The following is a 24,023-nucleotide window of genomic DNA, read 5'->3' on the forward strand; positions in this document are numbered from 1 at the left end:
AGACCTTCATTGACAAAAACAAAACATTCTTTTTTGTCCATTAGTCATTCTTTTCTAAAGGGCTCTATTATGTGATACCAAATAAAACATCTCTGACCCCTAATCCAGAGGATTAATGGTGTAATAAACACTCCACAATATCCCATAACCAAAAGCTTACTCGTTTGACAGTTACCAGCTTCAGACACCACCCTTAGAGCTGAATAATTTGCTGCTAAAAAAACCTTATACACTAAAGCTATGGCTGAATGAATCTGATAGGGGGCCCAAGGGCAAAAATGATTAGTACATAGTAATAAGCATTATTCTGCAGAAATGACTTTGTGATCATTTTTTCCACCATAAGTCAATGAGAACTATGTCACAAGACCTCCAAATGGGTTAGTCAAGGTTATCTAAATGAGACTCAAATACTTTTCGGATGCTCACATACCCCCCACCCCCCACTGCTTAACACATAGGACTTCATACACTATTGCAATCTTTCTTCCAGCTCTATCTTTATATGTGTACGTTCACTCAGCTCTGACTAAACTAAACTGGGCTCTGATGTGTGTGTGGGGGAGTAACGCAGGATGATATGAGGCTGTTTGCATGTGTGTGTACATTTGTCATCAGCTCCAAGAATACTTCAACAACTGTTTATAGGGACACCGCCTGCTTCAGTTTTCATAATCAGTATAGGTATCCTTTTGTACTTCTTCAAAACCCTAAAGTGCGAGATTCCTTTGTGTGTGTGCGGTGGTAGACGTGGATGGGTTTTGATACACGAGTGAGGTCAAGTGTGTGATCAAAAGCGAGGAGAGAGCGTGAGAGAGGGAGAGAGAGAGGGGGAGAGCGAGTGGAGAGTATTTTTCAGAGAGTTCGTCAGAGTCTGGTAGCCGTCAGGAGCGAAAACCGCCTTTTTTTTTTCCAAGGAGTCCAGAGTTGCTTTTAGTAAAACATGATGCAGGCTTAAGGACGAGTAAAAAGAAGATGCTGCAAAGAGGATACTAAAACACTGAAACTCCTGACTGGTGTGATGGGGACTGTAAGTGAGCTGTGTGCGTCCAGTTTCCAGGCATTTCTCTGCCCTACAGTCCGCCCGGGGCCACCTGCTGCAGGTGAGAGCTTTTAAGGAACCCCGTCTTCTTGGTTTGGATAGAAAATGTGTTGTCGGGTATTTGTGAGCAGATTTCAAGGATTACAAGGTGTTCATGAGTTTGAAAAAAAGTGCTTAAAAATGAAACATTATTGTTGTTATCGCAGCTTTTTGTTGGTTTTATGTTGCTCAGAGCGACGTGGAGCGCAAGACTGGCACAAAGTGCTATCAGTGTTCAGTTGCCTTGGTGATTTTCAGTTAGGCTATCAAGACACAGAGCACTCTGTAGTGTGCGTGTGTGTGACATTTCTGTGTACATACATGAGTCAGTGTGTATGTGTTTGTGTGAGATGGTGGGCTTGATTCGAGAACATGACGCACACCCATCACGGTCTGGTCCAGGATCCTCCTCTCCAGTGGGTGCTGCACAGAGTGACATAATCTCCATCGCTGCCCACTGCTCTCCCTCTGTGCAGGTGCTTTCATGTTGTGTCAGGGTGCTCATTCAGAAGCCGTTATAACGCCATGAAAGCAGCACACAGGTTACATCCATTTACCTTGAGCTTTTAAGACTTTCCAGCAGCTTCTTATAGCTTCTCTTTCTGTATTTTGTTCCTAAACCCTTTAGTCGATCAGGTAAACTGTAGCCTGCTTTGACATTACAATTTTAGCGCCCTCCTCTTGAAATGTTTTCATGTTTTCTAGTTTGCTGTTAAATTAAGAGAGCTGTTCTTCGTTTAAAGTTACTTGATGTGCAGAAAAAGAGGAATGAGGCTGATAAAGACAAACATTGTAACAGCACAAATCTATAATATTAAAAGAAATTGATGTGATTTTGCTGACAAACTTCACAAACTTGTTGATATTTATAATTTATGAAGTTCAAATGAGAAGTGGACTTTTTTTAAGGCCTGCTTTGTCAGCCCTGATTGAAGACTTACTGGTTCAGTTACCTCAACTTGTGCAGACAGTTTAGTTCAGTTCATCCAAGCTTTTAAATATGCTAGCCCTCTATCTCAGTGTGAAAATCAGCAGCAGCTTCTCTAAAAGTCCTTTTTTCACTCTTGATAACGGACTGACCTCACTGTGAGCTGTTTGTATCATAACCAGAAAAAGTCCCCCTTAAAGCAAACTGTTTTTAATGTTTTCCGAGCTGACCCTTTAAGCTGTTAAACAGCAGCAGCTCTTCCTTACCCCACCCCAACATATCCTGTTTTGACATGTCCGAACTCTGAATAAAGCACCAATTCAGGCGCACAGCTGCAATCCTTTTCCCTCCTTTCCTCCGTCCTTCACTACACCCTCTCCTCTCCCTTCCTTTTTCACACAGGCAGGCTATCTCTGATATCAAACACAGCTTCCTCTGGCTTCACACCCTCGTTGTTAAATATGTTTCTCTTTTCCAGCGGGTGGGTACTATTATTATAACATTAAATGTAGAGACAATTATGTCACTTTGTCAAAATCCCCAGCCCAAAAGCCATTTAAGGTGATTTTAGCTCACACATTAATCAGTATAGACAGACGGGACCTTAAACCATTGCTCTGATAGGAGGGCAACGGTATAACTTACTTAACAAGTTGTTACAACCAAGGTATAGACAAGACCATCTCTGAACACACAGCACCGGAAACCTTGAAGCAGATGGGCTACATCAGTAGAAGATACCACCATTTGCCACTGCTGTCAGCTAATAACAGGAAACTGAGGCTACAATTCACACAGAATCACCACATTTTGACAACAGAAGATTGCAAAAATGTTGCCTGGTCTGATGAGTAATGATTTCTGCTCGGACATTTGGATGGCAGGGTCAGAATGTCCCTTAAGCAAAATGTAATGATGTGAGAGATATTTCTTTGCACACTTTGGGCCCCTTAGTACCAACTCACCATCAATGAAACACAACAATCTACCCGAGTACCTTTATGACCACAATGACCAATCTTCTGATGGCTGCTTCCAACGGGATAACATAACTCATCAAAAAAGCTTAGTTAGGTTTTTTGAACGTGGCAATGTGGTCACTGTACTCAAATGACCTCCACATTCACCAGATTTCAGTCGAATAGAGCACATTTAGGATGTTATGGAACTGGAGTCACATGATGGACATAGAACCAACAAATCTGATGCTATCATGTCACTATGGACCAAAGTCTCTGGCCAACATTCCCAGTACTAGCAAGGTGTACCTAATGAAGTTCATAAGTGTGTATATACTATGCATATAGTATATGCATATGCATATATACTATGTATATATGCATATATACTATGCAGTACATACACAAACATATATCCTATTCTATACACTGTATACTATAGTTGAGGCCTCTATAGTTGTATACCTAAATGAAATAAAGAAATTGTCTGCTTGTGAATTTATATTTTCACAGTGTAGTATAGTGTGGTGGTTTATACATTTACCTGATAACCAGCAGCTCCACGAAGTGATCCCGGGAGGAGACACAGATCCTTTGAGTTTGCGTAAGAAAAGACATCCGGTGTAAAAACTCCCTTGGCGACCCCTTCTGCGTAAGTGAGCACCAGAAATTAAAGGATATAAAGTATAAAGGATATGAATACAATAACCCATACCTATTTTTATTTTTCATTTCTGAAGACAGACAGACAGCTAGACACATAGATAGGTCTTTGATTGGCTGTTGCCGCTTAAGCCACGCCCCCATCATCCTGCCAGACACCGGCTGTCTCTTCGCAGTCAGTTGTCATCAACTGCCAGTCTAACGGTAACTGACTGAAAAACTAGACGCACTATAGCCACTCATTTGGGCTTTAAAGTTACTTAAAAAGTGTCACCTTTAGCGTGGTTTCCTGGGGACAGCGCTGACCAACAGTAGGAACATGGTTCTGGAAATGGAAGACGAAGTTGGTAAGTTACCTGACGCGGTTTAGTTAAACAGCGTTAACCTAGAGGCTAACACGGATAGCTAGCGCACTAGCATAACTTTGTGCATAGTTACGGATAGGTAAGCGAGGCGAGCTCGCTCCAGTAGCAGGTACTTTTTTAGTATGTGTTTTGGCATTTAATATCCTGTACTCAGAGCGAAAGCAACAAGTCCTCATGTGTCTGAGTTATTAATGCTCTTTGGGAGTCTTTATTAACTGGCACAAGAGATCTATTATTATTAATCTGGGTCGGTGCCAGACCTCCTGGGGGGCTGTACTTATTGTGCAGCACCAGATGAGTCTATAAATACAATCAATGCAACCATTTATTGGTTCGGAAGTGAATGAACTGCACCCAAACACGAAAGAGTTGTCAACAACACAGGAGGCTGTGAACACACACACGTATAGTTATGAATTTGGATTATAAGTCAGCGTCTTAGCAGCACCGCTGCTGTTTCCTGTGAAATTGACATACAGGATACATACAGAATCTCATACAGGATGGTGCCCCACCTTATTCTGAAAAATAGATGGCTTAATGTTCATAAGAGCAAGGGAAAGCTATCAAAATGAACTTTCTGTAATATGAACTGCATTAAAAGCTTTATTTCACCTTACTTTGGAGCATCATTTTAGTAGTGTGTTTCTTCCACTTTCTGTGCACTGCAGCTGACATTTTATAATGCCCGCACTTTATTTCTCTGTAATTTAAGTATTTCTTCTCCGGGGCACATCGTGTTCCCCCTCATGTTCTTTTCTCATTTTATCGGTTTTAGCCTCATTGCTTATTGGACTTAGCCTTAAGGCTGTACAAATGCAACCAGGGAGGATTATATCCTTACTGTTGAGCCAGTTATCCTTGAAATGGACAATTATGGGCTTGTGAACACTGAAACAGACAATTACTGCCTTGTGAGCATTACGAGAAGCTGAGAGCTCAAAGTACAGATATTTTTCTTGTCGTAACCAAACTGCTTTGCCTTAGGTCCTGGGTCATGGTACTTTCTGGTGGCAAACACATGTGATGAGCAGAGAAAGAAGAATAAACTGTTGTTTTTGATATTGGCTGTATTTTCCATCCCCAGGAGAAGTGAGTCAGCCTTCTCATTGCTTTACCATATATTTTGGTATGGCTTTGTTTTGGAGACGCACAAGGGTTATTTCCAGCTCCGAACAGGCCTTCGGTTCATGGCTACACGTGGTATTAACTGCATGGAGCCTGAGTTGCATCACTTAACAAAGATCTATGCATTTCCGTGTTAACCATTAAAACACAGTATATTTATAGATTCTGTCATCCTCTTTGCCTCCCACACTTTTTTAGACATTTTTGACAGAGTGAAACAAGAAGTCTTTCTCTCTGGGGTTTATTTCAGGAGAGGTCTTTGTTTCGAAGGTGCCTTTGTAACATTAGCTAACATCTCCCAACAGATTATACTGTCCAGGTTCCTTTTGCAGTGGTACCTTTTGACATTTTCTCTTATTTTCTTTAAGCAGTGGAGCCGTGGCTAGTTGTGATTAGATTTTGTCTAGTCTTCCTGCTTGTCAAGCTGTCATGAGCCCCACCATCCAGCAACCTTTTCCTTTTTTTAAGGAATAGTTTAGGGATTTTAATTTGCCTCTGTATGGGAATCACTCATTTATCACTTTTGTGCAAGTTAAAGCAAGAATGTTGCAGCTCAGTCAGCCGATTCAGTGGCTGTGGATGAAAGGAAAACTGCTTGCTGGAGGTCAAAGACACTAAATAAACAGCAAATAAACTTAATACAGTCTTTGAAAGAGAGTTTGAATTGCTTGCTTGTTTGTTTTTAACTGGCTAAAACTGCTTCATTGGGCTGGAAGGCAAACAATGTCCTTGCTCATGTGAAGCTGTACCCCCCATCCTTTTTTAAAAATTTCCTCCTGGTCCCCAGTCTCCACGTGGGGGAGTCCGTTCATTGATGGAGTAAATGAGCAAGGGAGGAGTCAAGATGGACAGAAGGAGGAGGAGGGGGAGAGAGGTTTCCCCCCCTCTTAAACACACATTTGTCCTTATCCTCATTTGCTGCCCTCCCTCCTTTGCTGGAATGAGGTTATAAGGACTACAGAGGTTAGACTAGAGGACCACAGGATTTGGGTTAGGGATTGGAAAGTTTGGTCAAAGCTGGTTTATTTGAAAGAAACACGCTTTTTCTTTTACTGTAAGTGATGATAAACCTAAAGCTGTGTGGACTTCAGAGCTATAAACTGGGCTGAGCTGGTTGTATTGGGACCATTCTTGCTGTCGGTGGCGTCTCTCGGCAGACAGAAGCTTTCTTGGGTATGAGTATTAGAATTATGACGCAAATGTGTAGGTGTTCAGTTATCCTGAATGAGTGCATGTCCTCTTGTGAAACTTTTTGAGAACGGAAACCAGAACAGATGCTAACTGTAGCTTGATGCGGTTTTTTTGTGTCTCTGCTTCAGGAGGATGTGATGTGGTGCAGACAGTGGAAGCAGGTTATAGAGCAAACTTTAGGCCTAGGTTTGATGGTTGGATGTGCCAAGCAGCTGGTCCTAGCAGAGACACTAATACATACTCAGTGCCCTTGAGACTATGCAGAGCAGCTGGTTTGCAGAGTGAGATGAGGTGTCTTGGTATTTATGCCAGACTGTGTGTGTGTGTGTGTGTGTGTCAGTTTGAGAAAAGGACGATATTTTCTTTCACAAGCTGTCATAAATCGTTTGTTTTATTTCCTCTCTTAGCATAGAGGGGAAGTCAGTGTGAATGCCAGTTTCACTGACTCGATACTCACATAGTTTGTTGTTTATGCCCTCAGGTTTATAATAAGAGCTGCTGCAGCCTACTTAAACCTTCTTTTGTGGGTCAGGGGTGTGCGTGACTAGCCAGTTCATCACTGTTTATAAGTCTGACAAATACAAATTAAATCCTTCGGTGCCATTTTTGGATTTTGACAGAGTCACAGATGTCTGGAGGTCCCAAGTCTTTTAAATGGTTTGACAAAAACGTACTGTAATTACAAGTTTGCTTAGATTGTCATACTTTTGTTTTCTATGAGAACTTTTGGTGGGAATTTACTTACATTTCATTACATCCATTACATTTCCAGTCTGGTATTAACTGATAATATAGAAATGATCTGTAAGATTTGTCCTCAGCTAGATTACATCTTGTATAAAGTTGTTAAGCTTTACTCATTAAGATGTTAAGCGAAAAAAATATTTTCCCTTAATTTACCAGTGTCTGTTAGTAATATGCATCTACCACCTGAAAGAGGCAGTGCACCTACAAGCTGTTTATCAACCGCTAAAAAATAATACAGTGTGCTACTGACTAGCAGGTTTGAGACCAGTAAACTATGTGTGCCACTGTGAAGTTGAACGATACTGTAAAAGAAGCGAAGAAACCCAAAGTAAACATTACTTCAGTACAGCCATCGCAAAGCCACGTAACCCCCCCCCCCCCCCCCCCCACACACACACACACTCTTTAAGCCATCTCTCTGCAGATTGGCTGCCCCTCACAAATAGAGTCAAAACTGTGTGTCTGATGTTATGTCATGATGTCCTACGCACAGCCTACCGTATATAAAACAGCTACATGTTGTAGCTGTGTGCTGTCACCAGGGGGCAGTGTGAAAAATATGTGGAACAAGTAGTCTCTGGGCTACTTCTGGATTTTGTTGCCTGTTTCGGTCCTGTCGTTTAAAGGACAGAAGTTGTAATAGAGAAGCCCTCAGAGTTAAGGGAGCCCAAGCAATTAAAAACAAGGGAAGCTGTTAAGTGCAGCCACTGTCTGTTTCTTTTTTTTGTTCTTTGATCAGTTTCTTGTACACCTTTGCAGGGAGCTAGCTTCCTTTCCTGTTCAAGCCAACCTTACCACCGATCAGAAAATAAGAAAAAAAGCAAGTTTGGTTTTCAAAGTTAACCTTCACACGCCAGTCTTTAAAGTGGCGGGCATCCCAAAAGCCTCTAAAAGGCTGTGAAAACGTTTAGACTCCAAGAAGTTGTAAAAACTCCCTGATTAACAATTTGTATTTTAGTTATATTGTAAAACATACTAACACGAGCCTAGAGTACCTTATGTGTTAAACATTCGATAAATGTTTCTGCAGAGGTTGACACTCAGTAACATGGTCACAATGGCAAAGTGAAGTGAACAGTTGACTTGAATCTCTCAGCAGGACTTCTCTAATGAGGCCGACAGACAGCAGCAGCACAGCGTGATTTGTCCTCTCTGGCTGCTTGTTATTCAACGTCAATTGTGACCTTTCTTCCACTTTTTCTTAGGTTAGAGCATTTCATACAGTAGTTTTATTGTGAAGCACAGACAAGAGGAAGATTCACTGTTGACAATGTAGAGGTGAGCTGTGTGCAAATATGTATGTGTGAAACAAGAACTATTCCACATCAGCACAATGGTGCTGTGGTCCCTGAGCCTGAGTCCCAGAGGAAAATCATGAAAATTTTCATATATTTTCAACCAGGTTTCTTATCTGGGGATTCGTTTGTTCAATCAAAATGGAAGTTTTTGTTTAAACAATGCTCAAAATTAACAGGAAATTGAGATTTCTGTCAAAAAAAGATAACATTATAATCATAGCGAACCTACAAAATCCTGTCCTGAGTCAACCCGATGTGTTGTTTTTACATTTTTTTTCTTTCCTTTTCTTCCCACTCAAGCTTTCTTAAGAAAAACCACAAGTACGTGTATCAGCAGCTCTCGTCTGTTCCTGTGTTATCGTTGTTCTGCAGATATATTGGGTGTCTGTGGGTACATGAACCTCCCTTCTATCAGCGTATACATTCGTTCATGTACGGTTGGGGTGTTTCTCATAAGGAGGAACACCATTCAACTTTGATAGGTACACTAATATATCAAGTCTAATGTGCCAACTGTTAGTCATCAGATGTTTTCTTTGAGGTTTCTATGTGAGGTCTGACTGTTTTTTTTTCTTCTTTTCTTTATAGACCAAAAACAAACATCCTGTTTCAGTAACAAAACCTTCAGCTCATGTTATAAAGTTCATGATAGTACATGAAATCTGATCTGATAGATCTATTGTTTTACTTTATTTTGTCTTCTATTAGTTTCAGTTTTTATTATTATGATATGGATTGTATGTGTCAGATTATAAAATTTAGGAAGTACACATACATCATACAGACTCATCACAGTGTCATAAAGGCTCCTTGGGAAAGGTGTGATCACAGAATTAGGACCAGAGGAAGAATATGGAGGACCAGGGGAAGAATATGGTTTGGGACAAAGTTACTACTGATGTTATCATGTTGATCTTAATTTCACTTTTTATTCCCTTTTCCTGGTAACAACTATGGTGCTTGGGCTTTTTTGACCTCTGAAAGGTACATGCCAGAAAAAGTTTGTCAACCACTGCAGTAATATAACCTCACCAAGAGAGTGTGTGTGTGCGTGAGTGAGTGCGTGTGTGTATACATGTGAGGACAGAAGATTGGCATGCTACTATACTTATGGGGGAAAATTGCCTGTCCCATGAGTCTGAAGGCATTTTTGAGGCTCAAAATGTGGTTTTAGTGTCAAAGTTAAAGTTAGGTTATGGTTAAGTTTTGGGTTAGAGTTAGGCATTCATTTTTGATGGTTAGGGTCAGCAGCTAGGGAAAGCATTATGTCACTGAGATGTCGTCACTAAGATATGAAAATGATTGTGTGTGTGTGTGTTTGTGTGTTTATATAAGACAGAGAGGTTTGCTTTCTTCCTCTAGTTCAGTACTGAATTTTGGGTGGTGGTGGGGTGGGGTGGTGGGTATATGTTGGATCAAAGATTGTGTTGCCATAGTGACCCTGAGCAGTGGGAATTTCAGATCCCTGTTCTTCATTTGTGTGTATGGTTTTATTGTAGTTTTTGTTTAATTTCAGTTTGATTCCAGAGGGGATTTTCACATTTGTATTTCTTCTCTATCTGAGGGAGAGTATTTGATCTCTTATTTAGTGCTGCATATACTTCTGTCCTCAGTGCCTGATGACCTGAGTCCAGAGGAGCGTCAGGAGCTGGAGAGCATCCGGCGCAGAAAACAAGAGCTGCTGCAGGACATACAGGTGTACACTCACATTCTTTGTCCAAGCCAGTTGATGTCCTTTCCAAGCTGAGCTCATCTGGTGTTTAAAGCATGAAAGTCTGAAATATGTCTTGTTTTATAATTATTTTTGCTTAAAAATCTAATTTATTGTGGAACTGGATGCACATAGGTATGTCCACTTGACCAGATGGATGTAAATAAAGTCACTTGTTTGTGCATCAGAAACTCAACCACTCTTTGTCCCAATACAGTTTCATTTACTAAGCATCCATCCATAATATTTCAATCATTATTATTAAAGTTGGAAGAGTAATCTTCCAGCAGAACCAGATCCTTTGTTGGCACCTGTCTACCTCCACTGGTTGGGCCGATTCTGGTGCCAGAAATACAAGATGTGATCAAAAGGTTTCAGGAATTGGCCCATGGAACCCCCTCCAGCCCTGAAAAACACTTAACCCAGATTTAAATTTGACTGACCTTTAAAGTCATCTCCTTGTGTTCTGATAGCGTGACAGTTATCTTTCAGCTTGCTTTGTATTTAATCAGAGTCGAGAAACTCTTAACTCCCATGATGAGTAGGGCAGGCGGTGCTAGTGTGACTTTACAATTCAGTCAAACCTGATAAAAGTCCCTGCCTGACCTCCTCCGAATCAGCTGCTTTCTTTCTCTAATAACTAAAGTCGTGCAAAATTCTACCTTCACATAATGAAAACCGACTGAATTACTGACCCTTGAAGTACATAGGGTTGGTTTGAAATTAAGTTCTCTTATTTCTTTCAGCATTTTTGATCCCTTAAAGATCTGATCCCTTGAGGTCTGCTAAAAACCAAATCTATTTTGCACCACTTTAAATGTCATGGTCTAAAGTCAAACATTTGTTTTTGTTTGACACACTTTCTCCTGGTAGACCTGGTCTACCAGGAGAGTTTGCTCTTGGTTCTATATGATGTTAGTGATCTTAAGTCTGTTGTTCAAACCATCTGTTTGCAAGGGGCAGCCAATCGGCAAAAAATGGTTTAAATGGAGAAGAGCTAAAACTGCTTGTTTTGGACAGATGAACCAAGGACCTGTACCATTTATTTATAAAATGAATGAGGATTATTTTGAACTGTAAACCCTGTCAAGTTACCGCACTAGAATCCAAAGAATAAAAATACTGAGTTGTAAATAATCCAGGTCCACATTAACACGGGGTCTGTAGCAGCATAAAGTAGGTATCATTTATCCAGCCCTTATATTAGCTTTATCAGAAAGGTAGAGAGGCTCTGTCCCCTGAACCCAAACTGGGAGCTGGTTTACTAGAGTAAAAGCTCCGTCCCACATTTACCTGTTGGGAAATCTAGATTTAATGTAATGATAATTTCCTTAATTATGGATGTATATGTGTTTTTCCCAACACAGTATTTTGGAAAACTGGTTAAGCTTTAATAGTAATGTGAACCAGTTATCAGTGATGTTACACTGCATTAAGAGTATTTCTTTTAGCTCTCTACCATTCATTGCTCTGGCAGCTATCACTGAATTAATTAAGTCTTTTAAAAATCATGATGAAACTTAGTTTGGTAAAGTGTTTGAGTTCCTGCCCCACTAGTCCCTGTACGTCATTTCATAATTATAGGGGTTATCACATTCCCATTCTTCTGTGAAAGTACTAGTGGATGTTTACTCTTTTATCCTGTCTCTGTTTTCTGTCTTAATTACTGCCTGGATAAAATGCTTTCTTAACTGAGCAGCAATGAAACAGGATTTTGTTTTTGTCCTTGCTCTGCACCCTGTGGTTGTCTGGAACATTTTATTTTTTAAAACATTTTTTTTTCCAGAGTAGAGACACACAGGAATTACAAACCCTGCTTTGTGTTGTTTTGTCTTTAATTATTTTCTCTCTGTGTGTCCTTGAGAAGATTTTTCACCTCCAAGTCTAGACCACTGTGTCTGGGGAGGTGTGTGTGTGTTTGGAGGGTAGGGTGTATACGGGTATGACCACCAGAGCGTTACTGTATACACTGAAGACAGATGATCGTCTTTGTCTGAGGGGGATGTACCTCTAATATGCATGTGTCCTCTGGCTCTCTCAGCCTGGAGAGACACATTAACCCCCTGCTTTAGTTCCCTCTACAAGCTTAAATAAATTAGCAGGACTGCCTGTGTCAGCTCTTGATGTGGAGAAATTTGTTATGTGAGATAGAGGATAAAGCTGGCCTTGTGACTTTAATGTAAATTCAACCTACTTGAAGGATAAAAGTCAATCAGAAAATTACACAACACACAACAAGGACTCACCGTCCATTTCCATATGTCAGATTGTTTGTTAAAACAGTGTTTTTATAAAGTTTTATATGCTTGTTTGCATAAAGTTGGACATGCAAGTGTCATTGCAACTCATTTAGAACTGAAACAAATTAATCTCCAATGAATTTGACTCAGGAGTAACTTGTTGGTTTCAGTTTGTGTCTCTTGTAAGGTTTAGATTATCGTGCGTTGTTGGGAAAATGACATAAAGAGCAGCTTTATTGGCAAGTTGTCACTATCGCTGACCACCGACATCAGAATCCATCACCATAACCCTAATGGACTGTATATAAAAGATGGACATAGCCAGTGCAATGTAATGTACTTTATTGGTTTGTGTAGTTCCATTTGGAAGTCTGAGCATTTTGACGATCACCATCTTTTCAAACCAGACATACAGAGTTTTGATTGGACTGAGAAACCATGCCCTGCTTTATTGTCTGTTTACTCATTTATAAAAATTAGCAACATATTTTTTAACGAAGACTTTGAGGGATGAGAGACAAGGACAAAACGCAAACTGTATACACAGTTCTGAAATATATAAACATGTGGGATGTGAAAAGAAGTCAAGAAATTCCCAGTACATCATGGGATGTCCCCCCTACAGCCTGCGCCTCCAGCAGCCTAACCAAAAGATGGTTCAGGGTCAGCTGAACCAACCCTAACCACTTTGCATATCTCATGTCTTTATCAAAAAGCCAAATCTGAAAACAAACCCAAGCAAGTGTGTCTCTGTTCTTAACCCAAACTGGGACCTGGTTGCTGAGGGCTCAGCCCTCCCATTCTACTTTTGAGAGGGAAGTGATCCGCTGGAAGAATTTGATACTTTAAGGTTTTTGATGAGGCCTGCTCAAGCACACAGAAGAATGAGAAATGTATCTGCTGGTAGTTGCTGAATGATATCAGCAGCAAGAGGTGACTCAAACAAAAGTGACATTAGACACATTTTCTTTTAAACTGAGATTTAATAAGGTAAGCCAAAAAATATTTTGAGCCTGATCTATAGCAGAGAGCTGTCAGTGTGGTGGGCATCCACAACACACACAAAGAAACACTCAAACACACAGCCTCCAGGCAACAGCGCTGTGTAAACTGATGGATGGAGTTTATTATCAAGGTCGACTCGTTTAGCGTCTCTCTTTACTAAGCCCCGCCCTGTCTTTCCCTCAGGGCCTGATGGGTAATGAGCCATGAAATATTCCAGTAGTGGAGACAGAGGACACAGTTCTTATTTACCTTAGCTGATGGTGACGTAGCCTTGTTTTCACACCCTCATATGTCTAAGAACCGATTCATCTGCTTCTGTCCATTTTCTGTAATTATCTTAGCCTTTGATTGTTATTATTGTGTCTTTATTTCTTTCTCTTCTCAGGACCCTTGGCAATCAAAAGTCTTTGATCCTGCGTATTCCTGTCTCCCCACCAATGTTGACATTGGGTGTGGGGATATAGTCTGGTAAATTTGGGTCAGCAGCGGGGAGGGGAGTGGTATGAAGGGGGAAAGAGGGGACAGGAGGGGTTGTAGGCTCTGACCCCGGAACAGGTGTTACAGATCCCAGAGAGGTTTCTTTTAAAGGGTGGTTGTTGCATGTAACCCAGCAGAGAAAAAGAATGAGTCTGTCTGCGAGTGTGTGAGTCATATCTGCATTTTTAGGGGTTTTAGTGGGTCATCTCTTTAGTGGGAAGTGCTTGTATGGATGTTGGTCAGTGAGATGTAGGTGGAACAGACCACCATGTGTAATTCATTGTGACAGCAAGATCAAAGCATCTCCAGAGGGCTCCTCTAAAGGGTTAGATATCACACAAATGGCACATGTAGATGTCTGCTGCTGTTTCCCTTCAGCTTCTGTTCTCAAAAAAACAATCAAAATAATGATCCCTTCTCCTTCCTCTTTCTGTCTGCACTCAGAGGCTGAAGGATGAGATAGCAGAGGTGACCAGCGAGATTGAAAACCTGGGCCTGACTGAAGAGAGGTAAAGTATCTCTCAACTACCATTTCTGTGCTTGTGCGTAGGCAGCAGCACTCTTCTCAGCCTTTGTTTTGGAGGATTGATAGTCAGAGAAAAGACCAGAAAAATCTGTCCAACCATTAGAGCACTGCCTTATGGGATTATTGATTAATCCATCAGATAATTAGCAGAATATAAGCCCAATTAAGGTTGCCAGTGGGACATGAAAAGTCTTCAGACTGCTTATTTTGACATTCAAGGCAGATATTCACTAAGGATATGAATCACAAACTGGTTTCAGTTGACTGCTGTCAAAATAGTTTGACATGTTTATTGAGAGCTGCATATTGCATAACAATAACATAAAGAGGATTTGTCTGGACCACTAGAAACTTAGAAGATAAAGAAATCATGGTGGAAGAACATCCCGAAGTTTGGCTTTATTTCACAAAGAAACAAGACAACACTGGCAGTTATGTTTGGAAAATGTCTTTCTTTTCTATATTTATCATATAATTCCCCTCTCATCCTTTATCCTTCAAGCTTGTCAGGTCCTCTACCAGAGGTCTGGGAGCTTGAGGCTCCTGTGCAGTATCTTAGCTGTTCCTAGGACTGCGCTCTTCTGGACAGAGATCTTGGATATTGTTCCTGGGATCTGCTGGAGCCACTCGCCTAGCTTGGGAGCCACTGCACCTAGTGCTCCGAGTACTACTGGGACCACTGTTACCCTCACCCTCTTCTCCAGCTCTTCTTTGAGCCCTGGATACTTCTCCAACTTCTCGTGTTCCTTCTTCATGATGTTGCTGTCATTCAGTATCGCTACATCTATCACTACAGCCGTCTTCTTCTGTTTGTCTACCACCACTATGCCGTCTGTATCTGGAAGTCCCACAGGATCTATGCCAGCTACTTGGTTATGGTGTTCCATGTATGCCCTGCCTGCTAGCATCTTCCACCCTGCTGTTATGTGCTGGATTGTCTCAGGGGCATCTTTACACAGCCTGCACCTGGGGTCTTGCCTGGTGTGATAGGCCCCAGCCTTTATGGATCTTGTGCTCAGAGCTTGTTCCTGCACTGCCATGATTAGTGCCCCCCTGACCTGTCGTCCTGGCTCCCCCTTGCTGTAGCATGTATGTTATACCTCGTCAGTTTCTAGCTATGAGAGCAGTCCCTTCTTCCGAATGTTGGAACTCTGAACTACTAGATGTTTCGCCATCAATATCGAAGATATTCGATATCGAAGATCCCATAGGTCCCTAGCATGGGGAGTCTAGCCTACGACCGTTACTGAGTACAGACGCCCCCAGGTGGGAAGTGAACTTGCATATATGCTGAAATAACTTTCTGCACAACATGGGCAGCATGACTGTTACTGAGGTTGTTTTTAGAACATCAGTGCTACGCAGGCAGGTCTAACAGACATTTCCTTTGACTAAGAGAACAAAAAAAAAAATCCATCCAATATTTTCCATTCTAGGTGATAAAAGCCAGGCTGTTGTAACAGAGAGCTGGGCTGGCACTGAAAATTAAAATTCACTGGTGATGAATAAATATGGTTTACACACTAATGGTTTATGTTTTTTAAAATGTTATTTTAGGAAAAACATGCAAAGGAATAGACAGATGGCCATGGGCCGAAAAAAGTTCAACATGGATCCTGCGAAGGTAAATACATTTATGCAGCAGTGCTTTCTTCTTTCATGTGAGTTCAGCTACTGATTATCAGTCTGTTTTAGTTTAGTTTAGGAAAAGTGTCCTCTTTCAGCTGACAATGATATAAAATACACAAAACCTTGTTGTTTGCATTTGCATCATGTATTAAAATTTAACTCCAGCCTTTTCCTGAAACACCATTAGTGTGGTTGGTCTTTAAATTTGACTCTGTTTTTTTTTGTTTTGTTTGTTTGTTTGTTTTTATTAAAGCCATGTACTCTGTGTACTTTTTTTACTCCTGGTTGTTCGCACCCACAGTTTGACGCTACCCAAAGTTTGGCCATGAACAACCAGGTGATACTGTAACAGGTGTTTTTCTAAAAGGAGATATTTTATGGATTATTGGTCTTGAATGGGTAGAAAGAAGAAAAAAACAACCAAAACTCCCCCATACAAAATTACTAAAATGAACTACAAACTTTTCTGAACTGCTTGTTTTCATTCAGTGTGTGATGTTCATTCTGGGGTGTGTGTTTTGATTTTCTTCCTCAGGGCATTCGCTTCTTGATCGACTGTTCACTGCTGAAAAACACCAGTGAAGACATTGCCCAGTTTCTGTATAAGGGGGAGGGGCTTAACAAAACCGCCATCGGTGACTATCTGGGCGAGAGGTAAGCAGTATTAATGATGTCCTTTCCAGTAGACAGTTTTGACATGTCCTATCAAAAAAAAAGGACAAAGTCTTGAGCCTACATGGACAATAGCAGGAGTTCAGACCATCTCACATTTTATTCTTCACTCCTCTTTAAAAAGTTTATTCCTTATAAGTAATAAAAGGCCAGTTTAAAAAAAACCAGATTATTATTATTATTATTATTATTATTATTACCATGTCTTCTGTGTGTTACAGGAGAAATTGTGCTGTATACTGGATATAGATTTTGGTGCATAAGCAGTTCAACAAGAGCATCCTTTAATTTGATTCTCTTGAGTTGAACAGAGCTGACACAGTTTCTCTTCTGTTTACTCCTGTGTGCGTGCACACGTGGGTGTGTGTTTGTGTGTGGGATTTCGTGCGTCGTGCAGAGATGAATTCAACATCAAGGTCCTGCACGCCTTCCTGGAGCTGCACGAGTTCACAGACTTGAACCTGGTTCAGGCTCTCAGGCAGTTTCTGTGGAGCTTTAGGCTGCCCGGCGAGGCCCAGAAAATCGACCGCATGATGGAGGCGTTTGCTCGGCGATACTGTCACTGCAACCCCGGAGTGTTTCAGAGCATCGGTACGTGAGGAAGAAACGGTTTATGGTCACAGTTTTTACATATTACAGAGTGAAAATAAAGAAGTTGTTCAATAATAAAACCATTTTTCTTCCATCTTTTTTTCATTTTTACAGCATTTATTCCATTCACACACTGCATGTAGGGCTATGCAATTTGCCACTGAGCAGGAAAACACACCAGTAATGATTTATATTTAGTTTAATGCACATTTCCGTTTTTCGTTTAAATCAAGTCACCTTTATTTATTCAGCACAATTTAAACGACCGAGTTGATCCAAATGTATTATCTAATACTCACAGAAACATAACTAAAATACGAAGCAAAGCAAAAGTTACAATAATTTTAATGTCATCGTTTTAGGCCAGGACCTGCATATTAAACTAACTTTAATATAAAGATCTACCTGTTGGTTTGTTTTTTGTTGTGTTGTTAACTTATGTTCGCTTCTCTTTAGCTCAGGAACTTCTAGAGTTCTTGCTTTCTTACTCTTAGTGAGCACTCAGCCACATTCACCTACTCACCACACAGTTTTTACACATCACACACAAAGTCTCATACTGATGCACTGGGGGAAATTTGTAGTTCACCATCTTGTTCAAAGATATTTTGACTTGCAGACATGAGGATCTTCCCTTCTGCTTCCTGACATGGGTAATATGAGGAATGTGCAAATAGGTGAAGGTTGTGCTGCTTACTGGACAGAGCACACAGGTTTTTGGAAAAGTATAGCATGCGGTTTGTACGTAAGGTGTTATTTGATAATTAGCACACTGTGTTCTATGTCTGCACTGGATGGACCTGATAGTGAACAAATACATACAACCAACAATGACTGTAGTTGTCTGGGAATGTAATTTCTTTTAACTAACACTCTACACAAAGGTATAGCAGCACCTCAGTGGTTTTCAGTTAATCGTTTAAACTCACTGTGGTCTTTCTAACAGCCTGACTCTGAAAACGTACAAACACACACTGTGTCTGTTTGCAGATACCTGTTACGTGTTGTCGTTCGCCGTGATCATGTTGAACACCAGTCTACACAACCCCAACGTGAAGGACAAACCCTCTGTTCAGAAATTCACAGCAATGAACAGAGGAATCAATGATGGAGGAGACCTACCGGAGGACCTGCTCAGGGTGAGTGAAGTTCAGGAAGTCCACAGCGTGATATACTCACCATGTGTTCAGGCCCTGTGAATTCAGACAGAACAGCACATCTGATGGTCCGTGTGTGTGGAAATATGAATGCGCTGTGGAGTTTCTGGTGGACATTTAAACAACTTGGAAAGCACCGGCTGTCCGATGACTGTAGCTGTGATTGTTATGATTATAGCCGTGACACATTATATGATAATAGGTACTTGCAGCTGTTGTTTGTGACCTTGTGGTTTTGCAAGCCAAGCGTCATCTTGAAGTTACATTCCTGATCAGTGTAACATTAGCACCTTACGTTCAACCACAAATGGAGCCAAAAGTCTGAGCAGAAACCACAAACGAGGAATGAGCTAGAGATGCTTCATTTTTCTGTTCTGTGGTAGAGACGAGAAGAGGGTTTCTCAAAAATGTCAGTGTATTCAAACTGAACGGTCCAGACAGCACGTAAAAGTCCCTCATTACAACACATTCCAACAAATAATGCAGAAAAGCTAAATTCCAATTATTTTTTAAAACATCTCAGGCTGTTAATCATAAATGGGTGTCTCAATGACTAAAAATTATTTACCAAGAAACTGCTTTTTTAAAGGAGTAAAGTGGGGGTTCAGCTTGTGGTTTCAGCTTTTTGAAATTCCTGGCAAAGGCTCAAGCGAACATGTCTAAAATGTATAAATGATACACTTTGAAAATGTTCCTGTGTTTGAGTTTTTTTAATAAGTTATTATGCAACAGTTTCACCCGTGTAAACACCATTTCTATTTATTTCATAGCTGGCTGAAGTAGCCAACGCAATTTGTTGTTTTTACTTAAGTTTATTTTGATAAATCAAAACCCCAGAGTTGAAATTTGCTGATAAATGTTTGTGTTGTAAATAAGTAGAAGTTAAGATAAAGGTAAGGATAAATAGTAGCTACCCGCATGATCTAAATGATGTCACCATCTATGCAGAACCTGTACGACAGCATCAAGAACGAACCTTTTAAGATCCCAGAGGATGATGGGAATGACCTCACACACACCTTCTTCAACCCCGACAGAGAAGGGTGGCTGCTCAAACTCGGTATGTGAACTCTGATTTGTTCAGTTTCTACAAACAGCTCGTCCCTCTAGTGGACCAGATATGTAACAGCGGCTTTAACGAGACGACGAGAGATCTTTTTATTGAAACATTAATCAAAGTTGAGTGAAATGTTGGACATGTTTTACTCTCCTGTTGACGCTCTTCTTGTCTGTTTGTGTTTCATGGTTTTGACTTCAGGAGGTATGTATCCTCACACTCGCCAGCTTTAATGCACCGCTTTGCTTTCTGAGCTGCCCCTGCCCACCACCCCGTCATTTTTGTCCTGCCACTGCCTGTGTGCATTCACCTACCCATCACAGTTTTACTGTGATAATTAGTTTTTACATCCGGTTCACCTGCTGCTTTTCGCTATCATGTCCTGATGTGAAGGTATTAGCGCTTCACATCTGCCTCTAACTGCTGGACTCCTTGAACTGCCCACTGACTCACGTTTTAACCTCAGCTGTTGCAGTCAGTAGGCTTTACTTAACCTGCTGAATTGTGTCGTCAGTAGGCTTTACTTAACCTGCTGAATTGTGTCGTCAGTGTGCTTCAGAGTGTCGCCGTCAACATCAGCATTCAGTTTACTGATGTCATACTCACCTTTAATCCATCCTCAGGTGGAAGAGTGAAGACCTGGAAGCGGCGCTGGTTTATTCTCACTGATAACTGTCTCTACTACTTTGAATACACCACTGTGAGTACTTCTTGTTTCACTGTGAAAATAAATGATTACTGGATGTAACTGTGGACAGCCTGAACTATTTTTTTTTCTTTCTGCTGTTTAAAAGGACAAAGAACCCAGAGGGATTATTCCACTGGAAAATCTAAGCATCAGAGAAGTCGAGGACTCAAAGAAGCCGGTAAACCGCTGCTCTCTTTGTTTTTGTCCTGTGATTGAAGAGATCAAAGTCTCAGAGTTCAGAAAAAGATGGCAAAAACAGGAGGGGACACAAATCTCTTTGGGTTTGCGTCAGGAACAGCATCCCACATAAATCTGCCAAATCAAACATGCAGAGCTAACCGCTGTGGCGACCCTCTGTTAATAAGGGAGCTGCTGAAAGCAGCTTACAAAGGATTTCAAAAAGCAAAGCAAAAATAAACCGTGTAACCATGTCTCCAAAGTAATGATGACTTTATCCAAAAATAGGGTTTTAAAAAAAGTACATGTACTACACAGGTGCAAGCCTGAAAAAGCATAAAAAAAAACCCCACAACGTACCCAACGATAACTCCAGCAAATGAACAATGACCACGTGACCGTCCACCTAGAATCAGTGCACCCTCAACCTGCTGATGGATCAACAGTTTATATAAGTTTTTATTACAGCGTTGAACACGTTCAGTACAGAGCGAAAACAACCGATCACACATGTAACTTGTTTACTCGCCTTCCTGCCTCAACCATGATCTCTCTCAGAACTGCTTCGAGCTGTTCATCCCCAACCACAAAGATCAGGTGATCAAGGCCTGCAAGACGGAGGCAGACGGCCGCGTCGTCGAGGGAAACCACACTTTCTACAGAATCTCCGCCCCAACTGCAGAGGAGAAGGACGAATGGATCAAAAGCATCAAGTGAGTTTCAGTTTTGTTTTCTCTCCCTGCAGAGGGTCAAACTAATGATGACGATGAAGAAAAAGTGGAACTGCTGTCCTTCTCTCTGCAGGGCTGCCATCAGCAAAGACCCGTTCTATGAGATGTTAGCTGCTCGGAAGAAGAAGGTCTCCTCCCTGAAGGGGCTGTAGAGCTGCTGAGGATAAAACAACCGCAGGCCTGTTTCAGGTGGACCTGACATTCCCGCTGCAGACCTGAACCTGGCGGAGGATTCACCTCTTAAAGCGGCCTGTCTTTTGTCCCCTTTTCAACAGACACACCTTCAGAACCAGCGCTCCCTTCTTTACAGGTCTGACCTCCTGCCGACACTTTATTTCCCATCTGCAGCTAATGTTATTCAGACAGAGACCGCTCTTTTGTTTGCTGAAACGTCACCTTTTTAGAGTCCTGCTGCTGCAGTACTGTAACGATGCTGCGGTGCCCTCCGGTTAGCTCTCCCGCTCATCTTGAAACCTGCTGTAAGGACTGTTGACAAGCATTTGAATGACCTCTGAGCCTTTTCGCACAATCAGTGTTTGGTCTGCTTGAGTACAGCAAGTCCCTACAGCTGCTGAAAACGGAGAGAGCGCGGGAAATGTTGTCAGTTCACGTCTCCAGAGGAGTGAACTACGAAGCGAGGTTAATGAGTTAGCGAGGTAGCGAGCCTGAAGTTGTTTTGTTGTTGTTGTTCAGAGTTTTGGTTTAAAATCAACAGCAAAAATCAGCCCAGTGACAAACTAACAACACATAAGGCAGTACACGAAAACCTGCTCAAAAAAAGCTGTGTGTTTACAGTGACTTCAATCAAATTCAGTTCAATTCAATTTTATTTACATAGCGGCAAATCACAACAACAGTCGCCGTCAAATCAACGATGCCGACAATACGTTTCAGTGCAGTCTCTGCAGATCTTAATTCTCCATCGGATTAAGGTCTGCAGTTTTCCTAGCTGCAAATCCAAAACGTAAATCTGATCTGGAAACCAGCAAGAAGTTATCACTTCTGTCCTGTGGTGTGGTCCACCATCAAGCTGGAAATGGACTGTCACCAAATTGCTCCTAAATCATTGTAAGGAGTTGGGTTTTTTTTTTTTTTTTTTAGTATTAGTATATTTTTTAGTATTTAGTATTGTTAATACAGTACCTATTGACCCTTGGTAAGTATATTAAATTTATGCCAATAAAAATAACAGAAATAGAAAACTTGTGATTGTTCTTCACCATCATAGAAAAATACACATCGCCATTCTAATTACACTCACACCTACAGACACCTGTTAACCTAACATGCACACCTGGAGAAAACCCAAGACATTCATGCTGCAGGACAACAATCCTGACCCTCATAAACTAAGAATTCATATGATGAAGTGGCAAAGGAAATAAACAGTAATACTATTAATAGAAATAAGTAAAGTTAATCACAGCTGTAGCAGACTAGAGTTATGTTGAAATGTGCCTGCTTCATAGTGCACTCCTCTGGACGGAAAAGTTTGAGATAAAATAAACGACTCCTCGTGAAAGCTGCACAGCAGCAGAATCTGAGATTCTGACTTTTCTGAAGCTGACGAAGATTCAGTTCAGGACTCAGTCGAGACTCTGAGCAGCGTTTAGTTTGTTGCCATACATTTCCCCCCCTGCCCCATTTTGTTACTGCTGTTGATCTTCTGTCCATGAAAAGGAAGGTAAAACAGAAATAGTCAAATATTTATTTATCCACATTTCTTGTAATTTATTGTTTTTGTCTCAATAAAAGTTTGCAAAGAATCTTCTGCTCCTGTTTGAGTTCATTATTTTACTGAAGCTGTTTTATTGTTCATTTGTAATGAATAAGTTTGATTTAAAATGAAGTGAGAATGGTTCAGATTAGTTTACTCTAAGCACCTTCTGAGGTTGTTCGACCGCATTTCTTCTGTAGTGTAAACACTAACGTGTCCTGATGCAACCTAGACAGTCATTAATGCAGGACATGGTGGCCTCTGCAGTCACCTGTAACCTCATCCTGCCAAACAGCTGCAATAAACTAAACACAGCCAGCCTTGTATCTTGTATAACCTTTTTTTTTTTTTAAATGAACTTTTGTATGGGTTTAATTCCAGTGTTCCCGTCCCACTTGACCTCAATCTAAAGCATGCCGCCAGCTACAGAACACAGGTTTCAATACTCTGTTCTCATTCATTTAAACACTTATCTAACCTTTATCTAATGTAACTCATGAAGCAGCCAGTCATTCTAGCAGAGCTGTCAGTAAACCACGTTATCTGCACCATGTTATCTTTTTAAGTTTCCCCACATCCTGCTAATGTTTATGTGACCTGATTACTCTGGAAAACCACAGCGCATATCAAGGAGATGAAAGCACGAGCACTGAAGCAGACCTGGGAAATTCCCCTTCCAGCGAAAGGTACGGCTGAAGTAGTACGTGTTAGAGCTGTGACAGAAGGCGAGTCGATTAGCACGAGTCGATCTCGCTGTGTTCTTCTCAACTGGCAAGAGTGGCACACTAGTGTTCACTAGTCACGATTAGTCACCATTTGAATCATACTTGATGGCCGATTTGTGGTCAAACACCCACATAATTCCAAAATTCATGATAGGTTTTTTTTTCAGGGCTCCAAGTGGTTACAAACAAATTTTTATGACAGCTGTCAGAGCTTTACAGTCCACTGTGTGAGCTGTCGTCACAAAGCAAAACAAAGGGACATCATAAAAAGGAAGGAAACTCGAGACTGTAGAAAGTGATTGATCTGAATGCAGCGGAAAACACACCACAGGGTTCAGGTACCTGAAGCTGCAAGAGGCTGAAATGGTTCCAAACTGAAGCCAGATCTTAGTGGAGGCACCAGGAAAGATGGAGGCTTGTTGCTTAAACCTTTTTAACTTTATTGGGATTATTTTATGAAAATAGCTTCATGTTGTGTAATGACTTGAAACTAAGATCAAAAACACATCAGGAAAGTATTCAAGTGAGAATTTGAGGTTTTCCTGTAAACTTTTATACAA

At 41.0% G+C, this 24,023-nt stretch overlaps 1 protein-coding gene across 3 annotated transcripts; it reads left to right on the top strand.

Moving 5' to 3' along the window:
* Positions 1-617: 617 nt before the first annotated feature.
* LOC146381361 (cytohesin-1-like) lies at positions 618-22,787 on the top strand. 3 transcript variants are annotated; one of them, XM_084937356.1, is made up of 12 exons: positions 618-1,103; positions 9,974-10,056; positions 14,238-14,302; positions 15,877-15,943; positions 16,484-16,602; positions 17,018-17,211; positions 18,202-18,350; positions 19,317-19,428; positions 20,049-20,125; positions 20,220-20,291; positions 20,849-21,003; positions 21,095-22,787. In XM_084937356.1, the coding sequence occupies exons 1-12, from the start codon at positions 1,022-1,024 to the stop codon at positions 21,171-21,173; spliced, it is 1,254 nt and encodes a 417-aa protein (XP_084793482.1). In that variant the 5' UTR covers positions 618-1,021; the 3' UTR covers positions 21,174-22,787. The 3 variants fall into 3 exon arrangements, with proteins under 3 accessions (XP_084793482.1, XP_084793483.1, XP_084793484.1); XM_084937357.1 differs by lacking the exon at positions 618-1,103 and adding an exon at positions 3,805-3,978; XM_084937358.1 differs by lacking the exon at positions 618-1,103 and adding an exon at positions 4,248-6,297 and having other exon boundaries at positions 19,317-19,429; positions 20,047-20,125.
* The last annotated feature ends 1,236 nt before the right edge of the window (positions 22,788-24,023 follow it).

The sequence above is a fragment of the Perissodus microlepis genome, chromosome 8, assembly GCF_051167445.1.
Source record: "Perissodus microlepis isolate ML-2025 ecotype Zambia chromosome 8, ASM5116744v1, whole genome shotgun sequence".
NCBI classification, from domain to species: domain Eukaryota; kingdom Metazoa; phylum Chordata; class Actinopteri; order Cichliformes; family Cichlidae; genus Perissodus; species Perissodus microlepis.

Excerpts from the sequence above, each read along its gene's own strand:
- LOC146381361 (XM_084937356.1), top strand. The coding sequence starts at position 1,022 with ATGGGGACTGTAAGTGAGCTGTGTGCGTCCAGTTTCCAGGCATTTCTC. Across the intron at positions 1,104-9,973 it reads CCCGGGGCCACCTGCTGCAG|TGCCTGATGACCTGAGTCCA; the intron begins GTGAGAGCTTTT and ends TTCTGTCCTCAG. Across the intron at positions 21,004-21,094 it reads GAATGGATCAAAAGCATCAA|GGCTGCCATCAGCAAAGACC; the intron begins GTGAGTTTCAGT and ends TTCTCTCTGCAG.